Below are 19,386 nucleotides of genomic sequence, written 5' to 3' on the forward strand. Positions count from 1 at the left end.
GATCATGGGAGTCATAGACCCAAATCTCTGGAAGATCACTAGTTGCCCCAGATCAACAAAATCAAATGCGATTCTCCAGGCCAGTTGTCAGAACAGGATTCCCACTTGGTACTTTGTGACTATGTATGAGCACGTGATAATTTGGTCAGTATTTGAGTCGTTTTTCTACTTTTTATCGGATATATTATTTTATTTGTGAATTTAAAGCATTTTAACCTCGCTTTTCAGACAAGCAGACATCCCCGAATGGCTTACATGAAGATAGTCCAGTCTTGCTCCATAGGTTTATGATTTAAAAACCTCTGGCTCTCCAGATGTTGTAGAACTCCAACTTCCATCAGCCCCAGACAGCATGGCCAATGGTCTGGGATGCTGGGAGTTGTAATCTCATGACATCCAGAAGGCTGGAGGTTCTCCACCCATGCTCTGAGAGAAGTATGTATTTAAGAACTAACAAAAAGAAAAGATGCTATCCTTCAGCATTCTGCACATGCTCGATGGAGCTCTGAGCGAGGATAGTGTAGTCATTAGACTGTCGGGTGAGGACTGTGGGGACCTGGGTTCAAATCCCCACTCAGATATGAAACTCACTCTGTGATTTCTCTCTCTTTCTTCCTTTTTCTCAGCCTAATCTACCTTACAAGGTTGTTGTGAGGATAAAAAGGGGGTGGAGGAAGGAGTTCCATATCTTACCTCAATCTCCTTGAATGAAAGGTGGGCATATAAATGCAGTCAATGAATAATCAATCAATAAAAAGAGTCTGTCTTTATCCGCTTCTTTTTTAAAGCTGCTTCTAGTTGGCATCATGTGCCTCAATTTCATTTCTTCAGTGCAGATGTTGTTGGACTGCAATTCTCATCAGCCCTGGCCAGCATAGCTAATGGTGAAGGATGATGGGATTTGCAGTGCAGCAACATCCAGAGGGTCACAAGTTGCCCACTTTTGATGTAGTAGATTTAGGGTGCAATCTTATGCATGTTTGGAGAGAAAAAAGCCCTACAACTGGGGAATGCTAGGAGTTGTAGGGTTTTTTTCTGTCTAAACATGCATAGGATTGTACATTTTTATGCTGCAATCCTACATACGCTTTCCCTGGAGTAAGCCAGATTGAACAGAATGGGACTGACTTCTGAGAAAACAGGCCCAGGCTGGCATGATGAATAGATTCACATCCCTGGAGTCCCCAAAGCAGCTCCCAACGCTCATCAGATGCAATGGGAACTCTCAAAATTAAACAAGGCTGAAACAAAAGCAAACCCTCCCTGTTGAGCAGGGGGTTGGACTCGATGGCCTTGTAGGCCCCTCCCAACCCTACTGTTCTATGATTCTATGATTCTCCCAGCTGGACTAGGAATCTCATGCTGTCTTTGCCTCCTTCTCTTTCTCCCGGATTCCTTCCCATGCAGCAGGTCCATCTTGTCCTTATTTTATTTTCACTTTGTGTAAACAACTCCCTTTTTATTTTCCAGAGGGAACTGGCACTCTGCACATGGTGCGAAACACTCGGCCTCAGACTTCAGAACCTTGTTAAACAAAAGGAAAAGGCGGCCCCACCCCCGTATCTTCCAGACTGGCCAAGTTCAATGTTTAATGTTATGTTTGTTTTAAAGAGAAAGGCTCTGGAGCTCAAATGTGCCCAGGCAAACAAGCCATGTTCCTTGATACTCAGCTTTTAATCCTGAGTGTGTGGTGGTGGGTGGGAGGCTATAGTGATGGCTTGCTTGGACTCACTTTCCCTCCCTTCTTTTGGGTTTCTTCCCACTGTCAAATAGAGATTGGAACTAGGAGGCAGAGATCTGCATTACTATTTTTTTTTAAAGTATATATTTGATTTTTTTTAACCGCCCAGTAACTGAAGTTTGAGCATCATACAGACTGAAAACATAAACTGCAAGGTCACAATGAAACAGTGACAATAAAAAAACAGATCAGATAAAATCAGCTCGCAACACATAATGCAACTCCCTCTAATAGTAAACTCAGGTGGTGAGTGCCAATGGACATTGGGCCAAAATGGGGCCACTGCGAGGGAGGTATCAGTGTGCTTGGGAGAAGCTTGAGGTTTCCAGAGTGTGTGTGTGTGTGTGTGAGTGCAAGTATGTATAAAACAAAAAGCCCAAACCCTAAGGGGGCAAAACACCACACACTCAAAAGAGCCCAGTGAGAACTGAGCATGTTCAGCTGCCATGGAGCACCAGTTGGAAAGGAGAATGGAAAAGGGTGCTGGGGATTAATTGGCTTGCCTGAGCTCCTTATTATATTACTGTCCAAGAGGAGGATGTCGGTGGGTTGCACCTAAAGGGAAGCTCTCCTGGTAGGAGGTGAGGCTACACTAATGTTTTGTCACCATCATCATCTGAATTTCTGCAATGTGCCAGGTTTAGTGATGGTGCAATAATAATCTCAATCTTCTGCTATTATTATTATTATTATTATTAATAATAATAATAATAATAATAATCAACACTAGCTCCAGGTTTGAGGAAGCCCTGGGCCAAGTGTCCTATTGTTTTACTTTTAAATCCTCTGGGACCCCTGCCCTTGCCTCTGGAATACACCCGGATACACCCACATGCAAAGCGATACACCCTAACCCATACGGAATGAATGACTTTTTATGGGAGAGTTTTAAAAAGCATGTTCTTAAATCTTCCCCTCATCGAAACCAATGGGTCCGTGGTTTTGTTTTTGTTTTTTGTTCTCTTCAAATAAACGCTTCTCATTTTGGATGCAGCCTGTTGAGCAGGAAGACACTCTGTCCAAGCCTGTCATTATACACACACACACACACACACACTCGTAATATACACCACACACAGATATTAAGTTATGGATTCATAAAAGACAAGCTGAAGAAGGCGGGAGCTGCAATGTTTTGATTTAAGATTTAAATCTTTGTGTTTTGTTAGTCACTCTGATAATAATACGATGTACACCAACACACAAGACACACATATATCTGACATTACATATGTTTAACATCACAGCTGCTGATGAGGGCAGAAGCAGAAATGTTTAGCTCTAAATATATTTTAAAATTACTCTCTTGCTAATCTATCTGTCTTTCTCATATATATATATATATATATATGTTATATATATATACACACACATATATACAAAATGTTATTATATATATATATATGTGTGTGTGTGTGTACGTATATGTATAGGGACCGAGGTGGCTTAGTGGTTAAGACGCTGAACTGCAGACCGGAAGGTCGGCAGGTCAGCAGTTCGAGACCCGAGTTCCGCGTGACGGAGTGAGCTCCCGTCTTCAGTCCCAGCTCCTGCCAACCTAGCAGTTCGAAAGCAAGAAATTGCAAGTAGATAAATAGGTACCGCCTCGGCGGGAAAGGTGACAGCGTTCCGTGCACCTCGGTGTTCAGTCATGCTGGCCGCATGACCACGGAAGCGTCTTCGGACAGCGCTGGCTCTTCGGCTTAGAAACGGGGATGAGCGCCGCACCCTAGAGTCGGACACGACTGGTTGGGGACACCTTTACCTTTTTATGTATATGTATATACACACATGCTTGAGCACAGTCCAGGAGAGAGTGGAGGACAGGAAGAGTCAGACACAACTTAACGACTGAACAATATGTTATATTTATGTTGCTATATATATATATATATATATATATTTTGTTGTTCAGTCGTGCCCGACTCTTCGTGACCCCATGGACCACGGCACGCCAGGCCTTCCTGTCCTGCGCTCTCTCCCGGAGCGTGCTCAGGTTCATATTCATTGCATCCGTGATGCTCTCCAGCCATCTCATCCTCTGCCGTCCCCTTCTCCTTTGGCCTTCAGTCCTTCCCAGCATCAGGGTCTTTCCCAGGGACTTTTCTCTTCCCAAATATATATATATATATGTATATATACACATATATATTACATGCACCTGCATTCACCAACATGGCACCGCCCAGATCTGCCGGACTACAACTCCCCTCACGCCGGGCCGGGGATGATGGGAGCTGCGGCCCGACCCGGGCAGAGGGCGCCAGGTTGGGGAAGAGGCCCCCAGAAGAGGGAGGCGCCAGGAGTGGGCGGGGCCCCCGCGTCCCCGCGCCCCGCCCCCTCGGCTCATTGGCTCCCCCTTGCCGCCGCCCTCCTCCCCCGCCGCGGTCCTCCCGCGCCCCAGGATGCCGCTGTTCCGGAAGCGGCGAGCGAGCGAGCGCGACGGAAGGAGCGGCGCGGCCGGGGCCGGGGCCGGGATGGAGGAGGACGAGCTGGAGCTGGCGGACGAGCTGGAGGCCGCCCTGCAGCTGGCGCCGGAGGTCCAGCTGGCCATCGAGCAGGTGAGCCGCGGGGGCGGGGCCCTGTGGGGGGCTGCGCGTTGTCTGGGCCTCGCTGGGGGCGGCCGGGCGCCAGCCGCGAGCGGGGCGGCCCAGGGAAGCCCGGCGGCGCCGCGGGCCTGAGGGGCGGGGCCGGGGGCGCTCCTGGGGGCGCGGGGCGGGCCGGGGGGCAGGCGGCGCGGGGCCGCGGGGAGCTGGCTGGAGGGCGCTGCGGGGCGCCCACGGGAGGGCCCCCTGCAGGATGCCCGTGCGGGGCGGGTGGCTGCGGGGCGGGGGCCCGGGGTGTCGGGTGCAGGGCTGCCCCTGGGACGGGCGGAGGACGCCGCTGGCCTCTGGGGCACCGCCGCGCCTGCTTGCTTGCGGGCGAGTGTGTGTCTGGGGGGGCCCTTGTGGGGTGCAAACGGGGGCGCTGTTTGGAGCGAGGGCTGTGAAGCGCCACCTCCAGGGGTGTGCCTGATGGTAGCAGATCTGCCCTCTCCAACCAGGTTCCCTGACCTGAACTACGACTCCCAGCACACACACACACACCCCGCCCCCCGGACAGCCATGTATTTATTTATTTATTCATTCATTCATTCATTCATTTAATTTCTCTACCGCCCAATAGCCGAAGCTCTCTGGGCGGTTCACAAAAATTAATGTAGCGTGAGAATGGTCTATCTCCACCTTCCCCAATCTGGTGCCCTCCAGGTCTGCTGGACTACAGCCCCCATCATGCTGGCTGGGGAGAACGCTAGGAGTTGTAGTCCAGCATGGCGCCTGCTGGGTTGGGGAAGGCTGTTGTCGAGAACGTCGGCTTTGATCGGCGGGGGGGGCTTGCCATTCATTCGCCTTATCTGTCTGAGCTTGCCTGCTCAAGTAAAGCGTGCAAAAATGAAGAGTACAAGGGCCCTTAAAAGCACCATCAAAGACGGTTCAGTGGATGAACCTGCTTCTGGGCTTCTTACTGGCGCAGTCCTTTGCGTGTTTAGATAGGAAAAAGTCTTGCAACTCCCAGCATGCCCCAGCCGGCATGGGGGGAAAAGGTCTTGCAACTCCCAGCGTGCCCCAGCCGGCATGGGGGGAAAAGGTCTTGCAACTCCCAGCGTGCCCCAGCCGGCATGGGGGGAAAAGGTCTTGCAACTCCCAGCGTGCCCCAGCCGGCATGGGGGGAAAAGGTCTTGCAACTCCCAGCGTGCCCCAGCCGGCATGGGGGGGAAAAGTCTTGCAACTCCCAGCGTGCCCCAGCCGGCATGGGGGGGGGAAAGTCTTGCATCTCCCAGCGTGCCCCAGCCGGCATGGGGGGGAAAAAGTCTTGCATCTCCCAGCGTGCCCCAGCCGGCATGTGGGGGGAAAAGTCTTGCATCTCCCAGCGTGCCCCAGCCGGCATGGGGGGAAAAAGTCTTGCATCTCCCAGCGTGCCCCAGCCGGAATGGGGGGAAAAAGTCTTGCATCTCCCAGCGTGCCCCAGCCGGCATGGGGGGAAAAGGTCTTGCAACTCCCAGCGTGCCCCAGCCGGCATGGGGGGAAAAGGTCTTGCAACTCCCAGCGTGCCCCAGCCGGCATGGGGGGGAAAAGTCTTGCAACTCCCAGCGTGCCCCAGCCGGCATGGGGGGGGGAAAGTCTTGCATCTCCCAGCGTGCCCCAGCCGGCATGGGGGGGAAAAAGTCTTGCATCTCCCAGCGTGCCCCAGCCGGCATGTGGGGGGAAAAGTCTTGCATCTCCCAGCGTGCCCCAGCCGGCATGGGGGGAAAAAGTCTTGCATCTCCCAGCGTGCCCCAGCCGGAATGGGGGGAAAAAGTCTTGCATCTCCCAGCGTGCCCCAGCCGGCATGGGGGGAAAAAGTCTTGCATCTCCCAGCATGCCCCAGCCGGCATGGGGGGAAAAAGTCTTGCATCTCCCAGCATGCCCCAGCCGGCATGGGGGGAAAAAGTCTTGCATCTCCCAGCATGGCTGGCTGGGGCATGCTGGGAGCTGTAGGATTTTTTTGGTCTAAACATGCCTAGGTTTTCGCCCTTAACTGTAAATTCAGCATGCTGTTTAGTGGAATGGCTGTTGCTTGGAATTTCAGACTAGTGTTTGCTGTTGTTGACCTCTAGGTATTTCCCAGTCAAGATCCACTAGACAAAGCAGACTTCAACGCCGTGGAATACATTAACACACTTTTCCCGACAGAGCAGGTGAGTTGAGTCCTGTGTGTATTGTGGTGTGACAGAACGTGTTTTTGATTTATTATTTTGTCCCTGTTTTTCTGCCTGTGGGTGCACAAAGCAGCCCATTAGGGTGCAGTCCTGTCTGTGTGTGTTTAGACAGAAAAGGGTCCCACAGCCTCCAGCATTCTCCCTGCACCCCAGCCTGCTGCTACTTCCCTTTTGTGAGTTGGTGGTGTCGTTCCGGTGACATAAGGATCGGCACTTATAGCCAGAACATCGGAAATGGAGGGAATTGTTTTCACAATGTGCCGGCCGTCCCCTTCAGCCCAGCCTGGATCAAATTCTCTGTGCAGAAAAAGTGGCGAACTCTTGGCATGGTTACGTATCTGCAGATTAACATTCCTCACTTTGATTTGTTCTCTTTTTGAAGAAAAGCTATCAAGCTCTGAATTGTGGCAGGATCCCAATTCCTATCTCCCCAGCTGCCTGGTTTAGATCTCCATGGCCTGGCTGGTTTTGCTTTGCCTTGTTTGTCCACGGGAGGTCACTGTTCCCGTTCTGCGGAGCACGTTCTGCCTCTGAGAGACACTCCCCCTCCTATGATTAACAAAGGGTTTCAGATGCAAGAAATGCAGGGCCTTCTGCTACAGTTTAGTTAATGCAAGAATTTTTGTAGCAGCCTTCAGTTATATCCCCAGGACGTTTACAGAAAGAATAAAATGATCAAAATGTAAATGCAAAGGGTTGGATCCAGAGTTCCTTCCACTGGAGGAATGGTGGTGGTGGGGGTTGCTAATTTGTCCTCCAGCCCCCTCTGAACAGCTGCTCTGGAGGGTGGGGGGACCCTCTGGAACAGTGGGTAGGAAGTGGTATCGGGACTGCAGGGCAAATCAGTGGAAATTGTCCCCCCTGCGTGTTTCCTCCCCCGAGAGCCTCTGCTGGATCTCAGTCTTTTCACTGAATGGAAGGAACTCTTCTGTTTGCGGAAGGAACACTCTTGATCCAAACCCAACCATGGCAGTAATAAAACATCTGGAGGAAAATGCCACAAAACAAATCAATTGGCCAGAAGAAAACTGCAGAAGCTTGGGGAAAATGAGAAAGTTTTCACCTTGCAACAAAACAATCAGATTGGGCACTTGGCAAAGCTCTCTGGGAAGAGAATTTAACAGCTGGGTGCCACCACTGAGAAAGCCCCTGCCCCCTCTCTCTCATAGCCACCCGCCTCATGTCTGGTGGTGGGGGCACCAGCAGGAGGCCATAGGTTGAAGGTTGTAATGTAGGTACATGAGGAGAAAGGAGGTTCAGCTCCTAGGGGCCTTCCCTGAGGAAAGGGTTGGTGCACTGTGTTCCCCCTGGTTGGGGGCTGCCCCACAGCAAGAGGGAGGGGGCTGTCGTATAACTCTGTCCTTTGGACTCCTCCCCCTAGCTTCAAACTGTATTGACTGCAAAGCTATGCGCTGGTTACAGATGTCTGCCACCTAGTAGCCAAAGACAGCAGTGCAGGCTTCAGCCACACAGACATGTTTAAATTGATTTAAATTAGTGTGTTTTAAAAATCAGATAACGCCAAGGTGCACACTTCAAGGCTTCCCTTAGCATGCACGCCACGTTTCAGGTGTCTTGGCTTCACGGTCTTGGAGCTGTGGCGCTGGCAGGCAGGCAGACAGACAGACCTCTGCTTTTATTATTATAGATAGCAGATAGAGGGATTTGTACACAGCAGGAAGACATGTTCTGCTTCATGCTGCTTAACAAGTTCCAGTTCCGCTGACCTTGTACAGAGAATTAAATGACTGAGCTGCTCTCCCCCCGCCCCGGCCCATTTCTGTCTTTCAGTCCTTGGCAAGCATCGACGACGTGGTGAATAAGATCAAGCTGAAAATCAGGCAAGTGGGGCTCTTTCCCGTTCACGGGCGGGCGAAAGCTCCTTTGTCCCCATTAGACCCAAGCTGAACAGGTAATACTGTTCAGTACTGAGTCAGGCTGTTGACCCACGCAAGGACATCAGGAGAGCCTCGCTGGATGAGACCAGAGGTCCATCTAAGTCCAGCGTACTGTTTCCCACATCGGCTTACCGGATGCAGTGCCGGTGTCAAGGGTGGGCACAGTTGGGCGCTTGCCAAGGGCCCTCGCTCCATCAGGGAGCCCCCTGGAAGTGCCCCTCCTCTTCACCATTGCAGCCTGCTTGTTCCCCTGCCTCTCGCTCTGGCCCAGCGAATGGTGGGGGTGAGGCGGAGGAGCAGGGGACGCCACGGCCTCCTCCCACACTGGCTCTCTGCCGGCCAAGCGAGTGGTGGCCATGATGAGAGAGAGGAAGAGGAGGAAGAGCAGCTGGCCACAATGGCAGTGAGATGGTAGACTCACTGAGGGAGGGGGCCATCGAGGGGGCCTTGCTCAGCGGCCTCTGGAGCGGCACTGACTGGATGCCTTCAGGAAGCCCACAAGTGCGGTGTGAGTACAACAGCCCTCGCATGTTCCTGTCCTCAGCATGGAAGAGTTGGAGGCAGACGGCCCTTGTTCGTGAGGATTCCATTTATCCATCGTGTTATAATTTCTCGAGCTCCGTTTCAAAGTGTTGATTTTGACCGTTTTGTGGGCATGTTGGGGATTTTTTTATTATTACCCCGCTCCTCAGCTGAAAAGCCTTCCTTAGCAGCTCACATGCAATCAATGGAACAAAACTGCCTCTGCCCGCCGGCTTACGATCTAAAACTTAGATAAGTTTATTTATTATTGCATTTATATCCCGCCTTTTTTCCTCTTGCAAGGAACCCAAGGCGGCTTACATTATCCCCCTCCTCTCCATTTTATCCTCACAACAACAACCCTGTGAGGTAGGTTGGGCTGAGAGTGTGTGACTGGCCCAAAGTCACCCAGTGAGCTTCCATGGCTGAGAGGGGACTAGAACCCGGATCTCCCGGCTCCCAGTCCAACACTCTTACCACTACACCACACTGGCTAAGTTGAATGGAATGAACGAATCAATAAAACATGGTTAATGGTTGTCGATGGACACCCACCCTCCTCCATGCATTTCTCTAATCCCCTTTTAAAGTCATCTAAACCCATGGCCATCACTGCATCTTGTGGTGGTGAGTTCCATGAGTTAACTATGCATTGTGTTAAAGAGATAACTTTCCTTTACCTCTCCTAAATCTACTGCCAGTCAGATTCATTGGACAGCCTTAAGTTCTAATATTATAGAAAAGAAGAATTTCTGTCTTCTCCACTCTCTCCACACTGTGTGTAATTTTAGTAATCTCTACCATGTCCACCCTTGATTATCTCCCCCCTCCACACACACAAGATGGCCCAGTGCTTCCTGTTGTCATTAGTAGCATCTCTTCAACATCTTTCCCAGCCTCACAACCTGGGAGACGCCAGGGGTTGAAGCTGGAGACCGCAGCATGCGACCCATGTCTCTGCTGCTGTGTTGCACACATCCTCTCGAAGGGGAGGTTAGGATTTGAACTCGCAACCCAAGCACTGCAACCTCAAGGAAATGATCATATGCAACCTGCTACGAGTAAGCTCCTCTTGCCCTGTGAAACCAGCCTTGTGAAACGAGCCCGCAGAAGTTACTAGGCTGCACATTTTTTACTAGCTTGCTAGTAAATTAAAATGCAGACTGTAGGAGCAAATGACCAATTATTTTTATAAAAGGAACTTGGAGGGCAATATTGAAAGCAGGACCGTTCCATCAGCCCTGCTGAGAGACTAACTCCTCCTCTTCTTGAATGGTTTCCAGCTGGTACTTCATTTTAAGAACTGGAGCATGAGTTTGATTTTTCCCCCTTTCCTCCCTGCCCCTTTCTCCTTTTGTGTTGTGCCTTTTTAAATAGTAACCTTATAGGTAGGGACAGTCTTGTTTTCATGGATTGTATGCAAGCTTCTCTGGGAGACTGTTTGGCTGAGGAGCAGAGTAAAAATCCTTTAAAATGCATAATAAATAAGAGGCTAGCGGCCTGTGCTTATATGCTGGCCTCAGCGGAGCAGCCAGCATGGAAAGATGGGCCACTAACCTCTTATAACAGGCTAGTAAAAAAAACCCAAATAGCCCATCCCTTTGGCAGAAGGTGGAGGAGGGATGGAACAATCAGTCCCCCCTCTACTGGCCTGCTGTATTTCCAAGAAGTAGGGATTTTCCTTCCTGTGCAGCCAGCATGGAAACTAAGCGTCCCTCCTCCGCCAGCCCATTCACTTGCCTCTGTGGAATTCTTGGCCACCCCTGGCTACCAGGAGAGCAGTTAAATGCAAGGCTAACCTGAAATAAAATGAGCTTGCCTCAAGCTGGGAACATAGCGCCCTTTTGTTAGTCTGGCTGCTTGAAGGGCGAATTGCCTGTGACGGGTCTGCCTGTTCCAGCGTTCCATTCCTGACAGTAACCACGCAGATCTCCCCTGCTCCCTGCCTCTGAGACGTCCGTGAGCAGGACGTTCTTGCTGATACGCATTAAGAGATTATTCTAATTTCTTTCTAATGCCGTTGCGGAAACAAAAACTGAAACAAGATTCTCATCTTAAGGGTGGGGTTTATTATGCTCCCTGTGGCACTGGCATGCCGGGCTGGAATATTTGGTTTAAAACTCGAAATGTCATGATTTCGTTCTGTCAGTGCTCGATCTCTTGGCAGTGTTTTTTTGTTCTTTAAAAACAAAACAAAAGTTCTGGTGCAGATTAATGATTTTCAGGCTGTCTCCTTTTCCCCCCTCGTAGACGCTTGGATGATAATATCCGGACCGTGGTGAGAGGCCAGACCAACGTCGGGCAGGGTGGCCGTGAGGTACGTGTTTCTCTGTGAGCAAAATAAAGATTGTGAAGAGGAGACCTCTCTTGGGGCCAGATCTGCCCAGGCCCCCTAGCCACAAGGACGCCTGTGGGGGCTTCGTTACCCACCCACCCCCATTCTAAATCCTTTCCCTGAATTTCCAGCTTTTACTTTAAGACAAATAAGCCATGTGGAACCTATACCAAAATTTGGTGCTGTGGCATGTCCTATTCAGGGTTCCAGCCAGTCATGTGTAGTTCTGGGGCTGACTTGGCTTACTTTCCTGAGTGTTCTTGGTGTGGGATTTTGACCTGCCTGCTCCTTTTGACCCAGACCAGCCTTCCCTGGCGCAGCTCCCTCCAGAGGTGTTGGACTACACACCCCATCATCCCCAACCAGGTGATGGGAGTTGTCTTCCAACGTGTCTGGAGGGCCACAGGTTGGCAAAGACTGGGCTGGAGGTTCTCCAGGAGTACCCATCTGCAAAATGGGCAAAGTTTTCGTTCTTCAGTGGTGTTGCGGTGTTACGTACGTAGCTTGGTATGAAATCTGAACTCAGCAACTTGAATTAGGCACTCTGGGATTCTTGCACTGTGGCTGTGACACAGTTGGAGCCTGTATTGTGTGAGGAGGACTTGTGTTGACCTGATTGGTTGTATGGAGCAGCCACCGAGAAGGCCCTCTTTCGCATCCCCACCAAACTGGCTTCTGACGGTGACAGTATCGAGAGAAAGGTCTCTCCGGCAGATCTTAAAACCCACACAGGCCCTTACGAGAGAATGCGGTCTTTCAGATAGCCTGGTCCCAAGTCGTATATTAAATTAAAAGAAAAATAATTTAAAAAGAACAACCCCAAACCAGTCTGACAAGCGTCCAGGACTTGTAGAATGCTGATGGCAGTTAAGCCTATAGAGGTAAGAAATCTTGGAGTAACTCGCCCTGTTGTCTAGAGATGAAACTCCTTGGTTTCTGTAGACCCTGTTTTCCCCTCTCTTCCCCAGGCATGTCTAGGGGCGGGTTGACATATTGCCATATTATTATTATTTGGCACGTCTCCACTTGTATGTCGCATTAAGAGGACAAACCTGAAACTGGCTCCCAACGGTGGATGACTTGAGCTGTGTGTGATTAAAAAAAAAAAGTTGCTTATTTTTGGAACGAGTAAGAGCGGTGCGCATGAGCGCATGGCCCCAGGGCTCGGATTCGGGGGCTCCCCGCCAGACCCTGCCGCAGAACGCTGGCGTTTCGGAGTACAAAGCCAGCAGGAATGTCAGGAATTTCCCAACTTCAGCAGTTAATAGGTCAGAGTGAAGGGAATCGGAGCAGGTCGTATTACACAGGAAAGGCTCTTGAATAGTGTTTCAGTCCGCGGTGGAATTTTGCCGCCCTCCTCCTCTCCCCCGGCCGGCCCGAAAGCCTGACGGAAAGGAAACCCTGTTGAAATATAATTGCTATTCCTTTCTTCTCCTGGACTGCTCTTTCTCCAGGGAGGTGGAAAGGGGAGAACAGATTGTCTGCCTGTGATAATGGCCTAATTAATAATAGCTCACAGGGCTGAAGTCTTGATCCCCCCTCCCCCGCCCCAAGCGCTGTCTCGCCTGCGTCCCCCCACCCCCTCCGAAATGAAAAGAGCCCTTGTCTGACCACCAAAGTGGGTACCTTCAGTGAAATTATGGGATCTGAGAAATGTTTCCTTAGGAGAAAGAGGTCCGTGTTGTGTCTTCCCCACTCCGTTGTCAGCTGGGGCAAAGCAGAGGGGCGTCAGGCCGCTGCCCCAGGCCGCAACGACATGGCGCTTCCTGCTCCTTTTCTTCAAACCGGACATGCCGGAGACTAAACCTGGGGCTCTCTGCATCCAAAGCAGGCGCTCTGTCACTGAACTGTAGCCCCTCTCCCAAAGAATAGGACCTGCAAGTCCGAGAAAAGGGAAGCTCTGGAAAAGGTGTGGGCCGCAGACTTTTCTGGACTCCTCTGTGAGGCTGGGTTAAAACCCTCGGCCCCCGTTGTGCGGGTCGCAAGCGGGTCTGGGACAGTCCCCATCCCAACACTGCTGCGTGTTGTCTTAGGACACCCTGTCTTGACCCGAGAGTCCTTGCAATGAACTTGGTGGAGCGGGGCAGTGTTTGAAGCAGCTGAAACGCTTCATGCTGCTCTTTCTGAATCTTTTGAATATATGCATATTTAAATTGTGAGTCGGGCGCAAAAGACCCAACGGCCCAGTGCTCAGTGAAGCTGCAGTAGCATTTCTTGGTCTCGAGCCCCAGCGTGTGTGAGCGTTCTTTTGAAAAAGAACCCAGCCCTTGAATTCCCCTCCAAGCCTGCGGAAAGGTCTCAAAATAGCTCTGCTCCGTTTGGCTCCCTGTGCTTTGTGGTACGACGAGTCTTTAATATTGGGGCGGCGGGAGGGGGGGCGGTTGTCTTGCACAGCATGCTTTTAACTTTTTTTTCAGTGGAGAAGAAAGAACCCGCGTTGCGCTGATGACCCCTTTGCAGAGAGGAAACGGGGGCGGAACATTCCTTGGCAGGGCAGGACACAGCTTTTCCCTGGCCGTTCCAGACGGCGGCTATTTCTGACCCCTTGGCAGAGGCCCGGGGAGCAGATGCCGGCCGCCGCTGCGGTTGCCTCCTCCCGATGTTTCTAGACTGCGAGTGCCGCTGCTGATCCATTCCCCACCTCCTCTCCTCCCTTTCTCCTCTCCCCCAGTATGGACTTTCTCTTCCGTTCAGCATGGGGAAACGGTTGAGATTCCTCTTGCCAAAACCCTCAACCTTGGCGCTTCGGTATGCCTGCCCAAGTCCAAGAGGAATCTTCTATCCCCACCCTCGTCACTGTTCGGCCTCTAAATCAGGGTTGGGGAACCTCTGGCCCCAGGAGCCACGTCCCCAGATGGCCACGCCCCTTTCCCCTAACCACCAATCATTTGTTGGCTTTGCGCAGTTCCCCCTGCCCTTGTAAGAGGTTGAAATGCCTCCTGCTGGTGTGTTTGTCCCTGCCCTTTCTGCCTTTGGCCCCGCCCACTCTTGGAATGCAGCCCCCGAGCATTTCTCTGAAGTTGAATCTCGCCCTTGGACCACTGGTCCAAATTGGGGCTGGTTTCAGGTCGGGGAGTCTCCTGTGCAGCAACGCTCTGAGGTGGCTCAATTGCTGGCTCTAATTTCCCACAAGGCCCCGGAGTGTAAAGTTGCCAGCCATGGGGAGAATGGGAGGAGCTGGCTGAAATCTACTGATTCACACTCGGCGCTTTAGCTTTTAGTCTATTGGAATGAGCCCCTTCTAGTAGCCGTTGGCTCAGGTGCTGAGACGTTACTCAGCCTGTTTGTCCAAGCATCTTGGTTAATAATTCAGAGGCTAAAAGAAAAAGAAGCGTTCCCACCTTGTTGCCTGGAGGAGACTTTAACTTGCCACTGGTGACCAGATAAGAGATAAGATAGCAGATAGTTACAAACCTGGGGCAAAATACACTCAGCTTGAACTTGCCTTTGGCTTCCAGGATCTTCACTGTGGTCTACGGCACCTGTCAAAGTGGCCCAGGCAGTCTCCTTTTTTTGTATTTTTGGTTTTATAAATCAAGAAATAATAAAGCAGCTGCCAAACTAAATTCCTTTAAAATTGATTTTCTGCTTAATTAATTCCTCTGTCTGGTTAAAAGGGTAGCTGAGGTTCTCTCTTTCTCCCCCCCACCTTGCCCTAGGCTCTCTCTTTCTCCCCCCCACCTTGCCTTGAGAACACAGTCATTCCTTTTAATCTGAAACATGCTTGGGTGTGATGTGATGGTGTGTCTTTTGCCAAGGCACAAAAATATTGCTTGTTCTTTGGGGCATTATTTATTAAAAAGGAGGGTGGGGCAAGTTCCCTTTCCCCCCCTTTTTTTTTTTGGTAACTGCTAAAAACAGTTCCAGTTTTGCTCTGAATCTACTTTGACGCACAAGCAACTTCCATCTGGCTCTGTGTGTTTATTAGCAGTGGTCGTTGAACTTGCCACATTAAGAACATCCAAGAGCCATGCAGGATCAGACCCAAGGCCTGTCTAGTCCAGAATTCTGGACCTGTAGCAGCCAACCAGATGCCCTACTGGGAAGCCCACAAGTAGGATGTGACCGTAGTAGCCCCCTCCCGCTCGTGCTGCCCAGCACCTGGCATACAGAGGCACGCTGCCTCCAGTACTGGACGCATGGCTGTCGTGACTAAAAGCCATTAATAGCCTTATCCTCCACTATGGATGTGATCTAAGGGTACTTTCTTCAGGTTGCAGGAACCTAGGGTGCTTTCAAATTAGTATTAGTATTAGTATTATTAGTATTATATTTATATCCTGCCTTTTTCTATCTTGAAAGGAGCCCAAGGTGGCTTACGTGATCCTCCTCCTCCATTTTATCCTCACAACAACCCTGCGAGGTCGGTTAGCCTGAGAGTCTGTGACTGCCCAGAAGTCACCCACTGAGCTTCATGGCCAAGTGGGGACTAGAACTCAGGCCTCCCGAGTCCTGGTCCAACACTCTTATCCACTACACTACAACACAGATGAGGCTTTTATCCCACAATCGCCCTGCCTCGTTTGTGGAATGTTAAGGGGGTGTGTGTGGTCCAGATGTCGTCATCGTCGTCTTCCACTTGTGACCCTCTGGTGTCTTCCCACCAATTCTTCCGCCTTTTCTCTCCCTGCGGAAAGTCCGTTAAGGAGGAAAAGTCTGCGTAGCTCCCTGCTGCCTTCTGATTGGCACCGCCAGGAGCCTTCTGTTGGGAAGCAGCCTCGGTTAAGCAAAGTGTCAGACTCGATGGATCTGGGGTCTCCGGCGTTTCTCCTGAGTTTTTTAATTGGGAGGTTGGCATGTTGCCCAGCAAAGTGCTGTCTTCCAGCACCATCGTTATTTGGGTTCCAAAGGGTGTTTTTTTGTTTTGGTGCTCCGAGCCCTCCTCAGGGAGGCAACTTACCTTCTCTTTTAGTTTGCCTTTTGGGCACTGGGAGTTTTGTGACCGGCCATGCCCACTGTGGCAGCCATTTTATGAATGGACAAGGCCCCTGTGGCAGCCATTTTGTGAGAGTGCCCACAACACTCTCAAAATCCCTAATGTGCCTACTGACCCAAAAAGGTTGCCAACCCTGGCTGGGTTAGCGGAAGTGAAGAGGGAAAATGCACCACGAATGACAGTGAAGAAGGGGAGACATTTGATCTCAAACAAGCTATTTGGTCTCTTGCTCTGAAATACACAAGTGTTCTTACTTCTGGATACTTGCAAACGCTATAGTTGAAGTCTGTTGCTCTCACCCTCAGCTTGTATCAGCTCTTGAGGAAGGAAGCATTCCGAAACACGTCGAGCACAGTAAATGTTGTTTTTTTGAGCTCCAGATCTTGTCTTCCCTGGGTGGGCTAGGACCCGAGATTCCACAGTCTCATCTGTGTCTTGATTCCTTTGGGTTTCCAAATGTGCCCACCAACCCTAAAAGGCTAGCGACCCCCTGCATATAGATGTGTGTAGTAATAATGGTGGTGGTGGTGATGATGATAATAATAGAAGGGCAGAGGCAAAGCCTGCTCAAACAGAAGGAGTTTCAGTAGTTAGCGCTGGATTTGGCATTTGGGGAGGCTTTGGATTCCCTTTTCCACTTGGCCTGTCTGTGGCATGAAATATATATAATTTTAAAAGCACAGTAACTCTTGCTTTGTCTATTCTGTGCTTGAAGAATGACTCTCTACAGCTGGCATTTTCAGTACGTAGATTACAGTTAGTTAAATTGAACCTGGGGATTTTCGGCTCTCCGTGTGCTGCCTTTGGAACGGACAGCAAGGCAATGTTATTTATTTTTTAGATGGTTTAAACGGGCTGGTGAGCCCTGCCAAGGCTTTTCCCTAGCGTGAGCAGATAAGTTCTAGGAAAAAGAGGGGGGACAGGAAAGGAATCTGAATGAATCTATTCTGGAAAAAATTATCCGGTTTGAGCAATTTCTTTTATTTTCATTGGCGGTGGGAGGCAAAGTCCGATGTTGATCTAGGCTGCTACTGTTTCAACCGTCATCCAGCTCTGAACCTCTCCATGCTGAGAGCTGGTTTGATGTACTGGTCTGAATTCAAATCCCCCCTCGGCCACGAACCAAGGTCCAGCAGTATTGGTCTGTCTTTCTGCCACCGACCTTCTCCCCAGACTCGTATAAGCATGTGCAGAGGGCCTAGGGAGAGAGGCGGGGTGGTCCTCCTCTGTGCTGGGTGTGGAGAAGGTCAGAAATGGTGGGAGTTTCTCCCGCTGCTTGGAAGGGACTCCTCCTACCTGCTCAAAAACCACACTGCAAAGGGGACGTCTGGGGTGTGTGTGTGTTTGCAGTTCTTTATTTTATTATTTAAAGTGCTTCTATCCTTGGCCCAAAATAAGGCTCCCAGAGCAGTTTATAATCAGTCGCTATACATGGCATGTCCTGCCTTACAATCTTAGGCTTACTATTTTAGAAAAAGACACGATGCACAAGGAAAAAGGGATGCTGACAGGAGAGGAAAAAAACTGAGTAGGCTTTAAGCAGGGCTGGCTTCCCCTCTCATCTCCCGGAGCAGGGCAGGCGGGGAGGGAACAGTCTGAGTGGTGCAGGTGCTAATGCCCCTTATGCCTTCTCCTGTCTCCCTTGCTCTGTCTTCCAGTGCCAGGTATCCTGTTCACCGGAGGGCTGAGGGCACTCGCCCCTGGTGAGCTGGCAAGTGGATTAGGAGACACCTTGCCAGGAAAGTGGCCGTGACTCTCCACCCTTTCTCTCTCTCTCTTAGCCTAGCGTTTAATGCAGGTGTGAGTGTTATGCTCTGAGTTCCAGTTGCTGTGAGAAGAATTCCAGTCTCTTCCTTTTCATCAACTTTTGCCTACTTTGGTCTTCCCACTGTAAATGGCAGAACCTTGTGGCACCTGAAAGGTCGAAACAGTTTTATTCTGATGTAAGCTTTATCAGATGCGTGACACGTTGTCCTCGCTTGGCAAATCAGTCTCTCTCTCTCACACATGCATGGCAGCACAGACACGGGGCTCCTCATTTTTGCTGTAACGGCCCAACATGGCTGCCCTTCTGGAATTTTCCCTGCCCTACCATGAGGGCTAGATGCTTGAGTTTTGATCTAAAATTCAGGAGGTGGTGTCTTCCAGGCCAGACATGTTTGAGCTCATAATTCTGCCTGAATGTGGAAGCCAAATTTAGGGTGCAACCCTAGGCACGTTTAGACAGCAAAGGAAGTCCTACAACTCCCAGCATTCCCCAGCTGGGAGTTGTGGGACTTTTTTTCTGTGTAAACATCCATAGGATTGTGCCTTTAGTCCTTTTTCCTCCCGGTTCCTTTCTCTAGGCTCTTGAAGAGGCCCAGAAAGCTATTCAACAGCTCTTCGGTAAGATTAAAGACATCAAGGACAAAGCCGAAAAATCAGAGCAGATGGTGAGTTTGTTGTCTGTTCCTTCTTGAGCAATCCTTTTCTTCCTTTCTTCTGTTGGCACGTGGCCTTGTATAGCAGAACTGACCGACTCTCAGCTATAGGCTGGTTTTCGAACCCCGAAGCAACTTCCCCTGGCCAGTGGTCATAAAAATCAAATCAGGTAAATATTGTTCAGAGCTTTAGGCGTGCAAGGAAACTAAGCGATGACTCTGCAGGTGGATCTCATTGCAGGCCTGTCTCTCCAGGCTCTTTTGGGAGGGGCATTTGTTTCTTGAACCCTCCATCCAAATGGATGACTTTGTACCATCCCAAGTACCCATGCAGCCCTTATCACTTGGGACACACAGCGCTGTTCGAGGTTCTGACTTGGGGAAGGAGCAGAGCTCATCAGTAGAGCCCCTGCTTTTCAACAAATTGTCTCTGGTTCAGTCCCTAGAGCACTTCAAGGAATACATGGCGTGGCCCTCTGGGGACCCCACAGGGAGGGATTGTGACTCCAGTCAGGCTGGATTTGGCCCACAGGACTGAGGTTCAGCACCCCTGCTTTACTGATTTGTTACTGATTTATGATTACATTTATATCCCGCCATCTGTTTTCCTCTTGAAAGGAACCCAAGGCAGCTTGCATGGTCTTCCCCCTCTTCCTCCTCTCCTTTTATCCTCACAACAGCCCTATGAGGTAGGTTAGGTGAGAGTCAGGGACTGGCCCAAAGTCACCCAGCGAGCTTCACGGCCAAGTGGGGACTGGAACCCAGGTCTCCCGAGTCCCAGTCCGACACTTGAGCC

General features: G+C 50.6%; 1 protein-coding gene across 2 annotated transcripts in view; it reads left to right on the forward strand.

Moving 5' to 3' along the window:
- The first annotated feature begins 4,176 nt into the window (after window positions 1–4,176).
- Window positions 4,177–19,386, forward strand: part of VPS53 (VPS53 subunit of GARP complex) — a 46,908-nt gene continuing 31,698 nt past the window's right edge. For both annotated transcript variants that reach the window (XM_084823000.1, XM_084823001.1), the window contains exons 1-5: window positions 4,177–4,302; window positions 6,378–6,458; window positions 8,271–8,320; window positions 11,150–11,216; window positions 18,516–18,602. In XM_084823000.1, coding sequence (XP_084679126.1) covers window positions 4,219–4,302; window positions 6,378–6,458; window positions 8,271–8,320; window positions 11,150–11,216; window positions 18,516–18,602 — 369 coding nt within the window. In that variant the 5' untranslated portion in view covers window positions 4,177–4,218. The remainder of the gene's footprint in view (window positions 4,303–6,377; window positions 6,459–8,270; window positions 8,321–11,149; window positions 11,217–18,515; window positions 18,603–19,386) is intronic.

This window comes from Heloderma suspectum, chromosome 16 (genome assembly GCF_057233095.1).
Source record: "Heloderma suspectum isolate Gila_16-S chromosome 16, 16-S_ref, whole genome shotgun sequence".
Lineage (NCBI taxonomy): Eukaryota > Metazoa > Chordata > Lepidosauria > Squamata > Helodermatidae > Heloderma > Heloderma suspectum.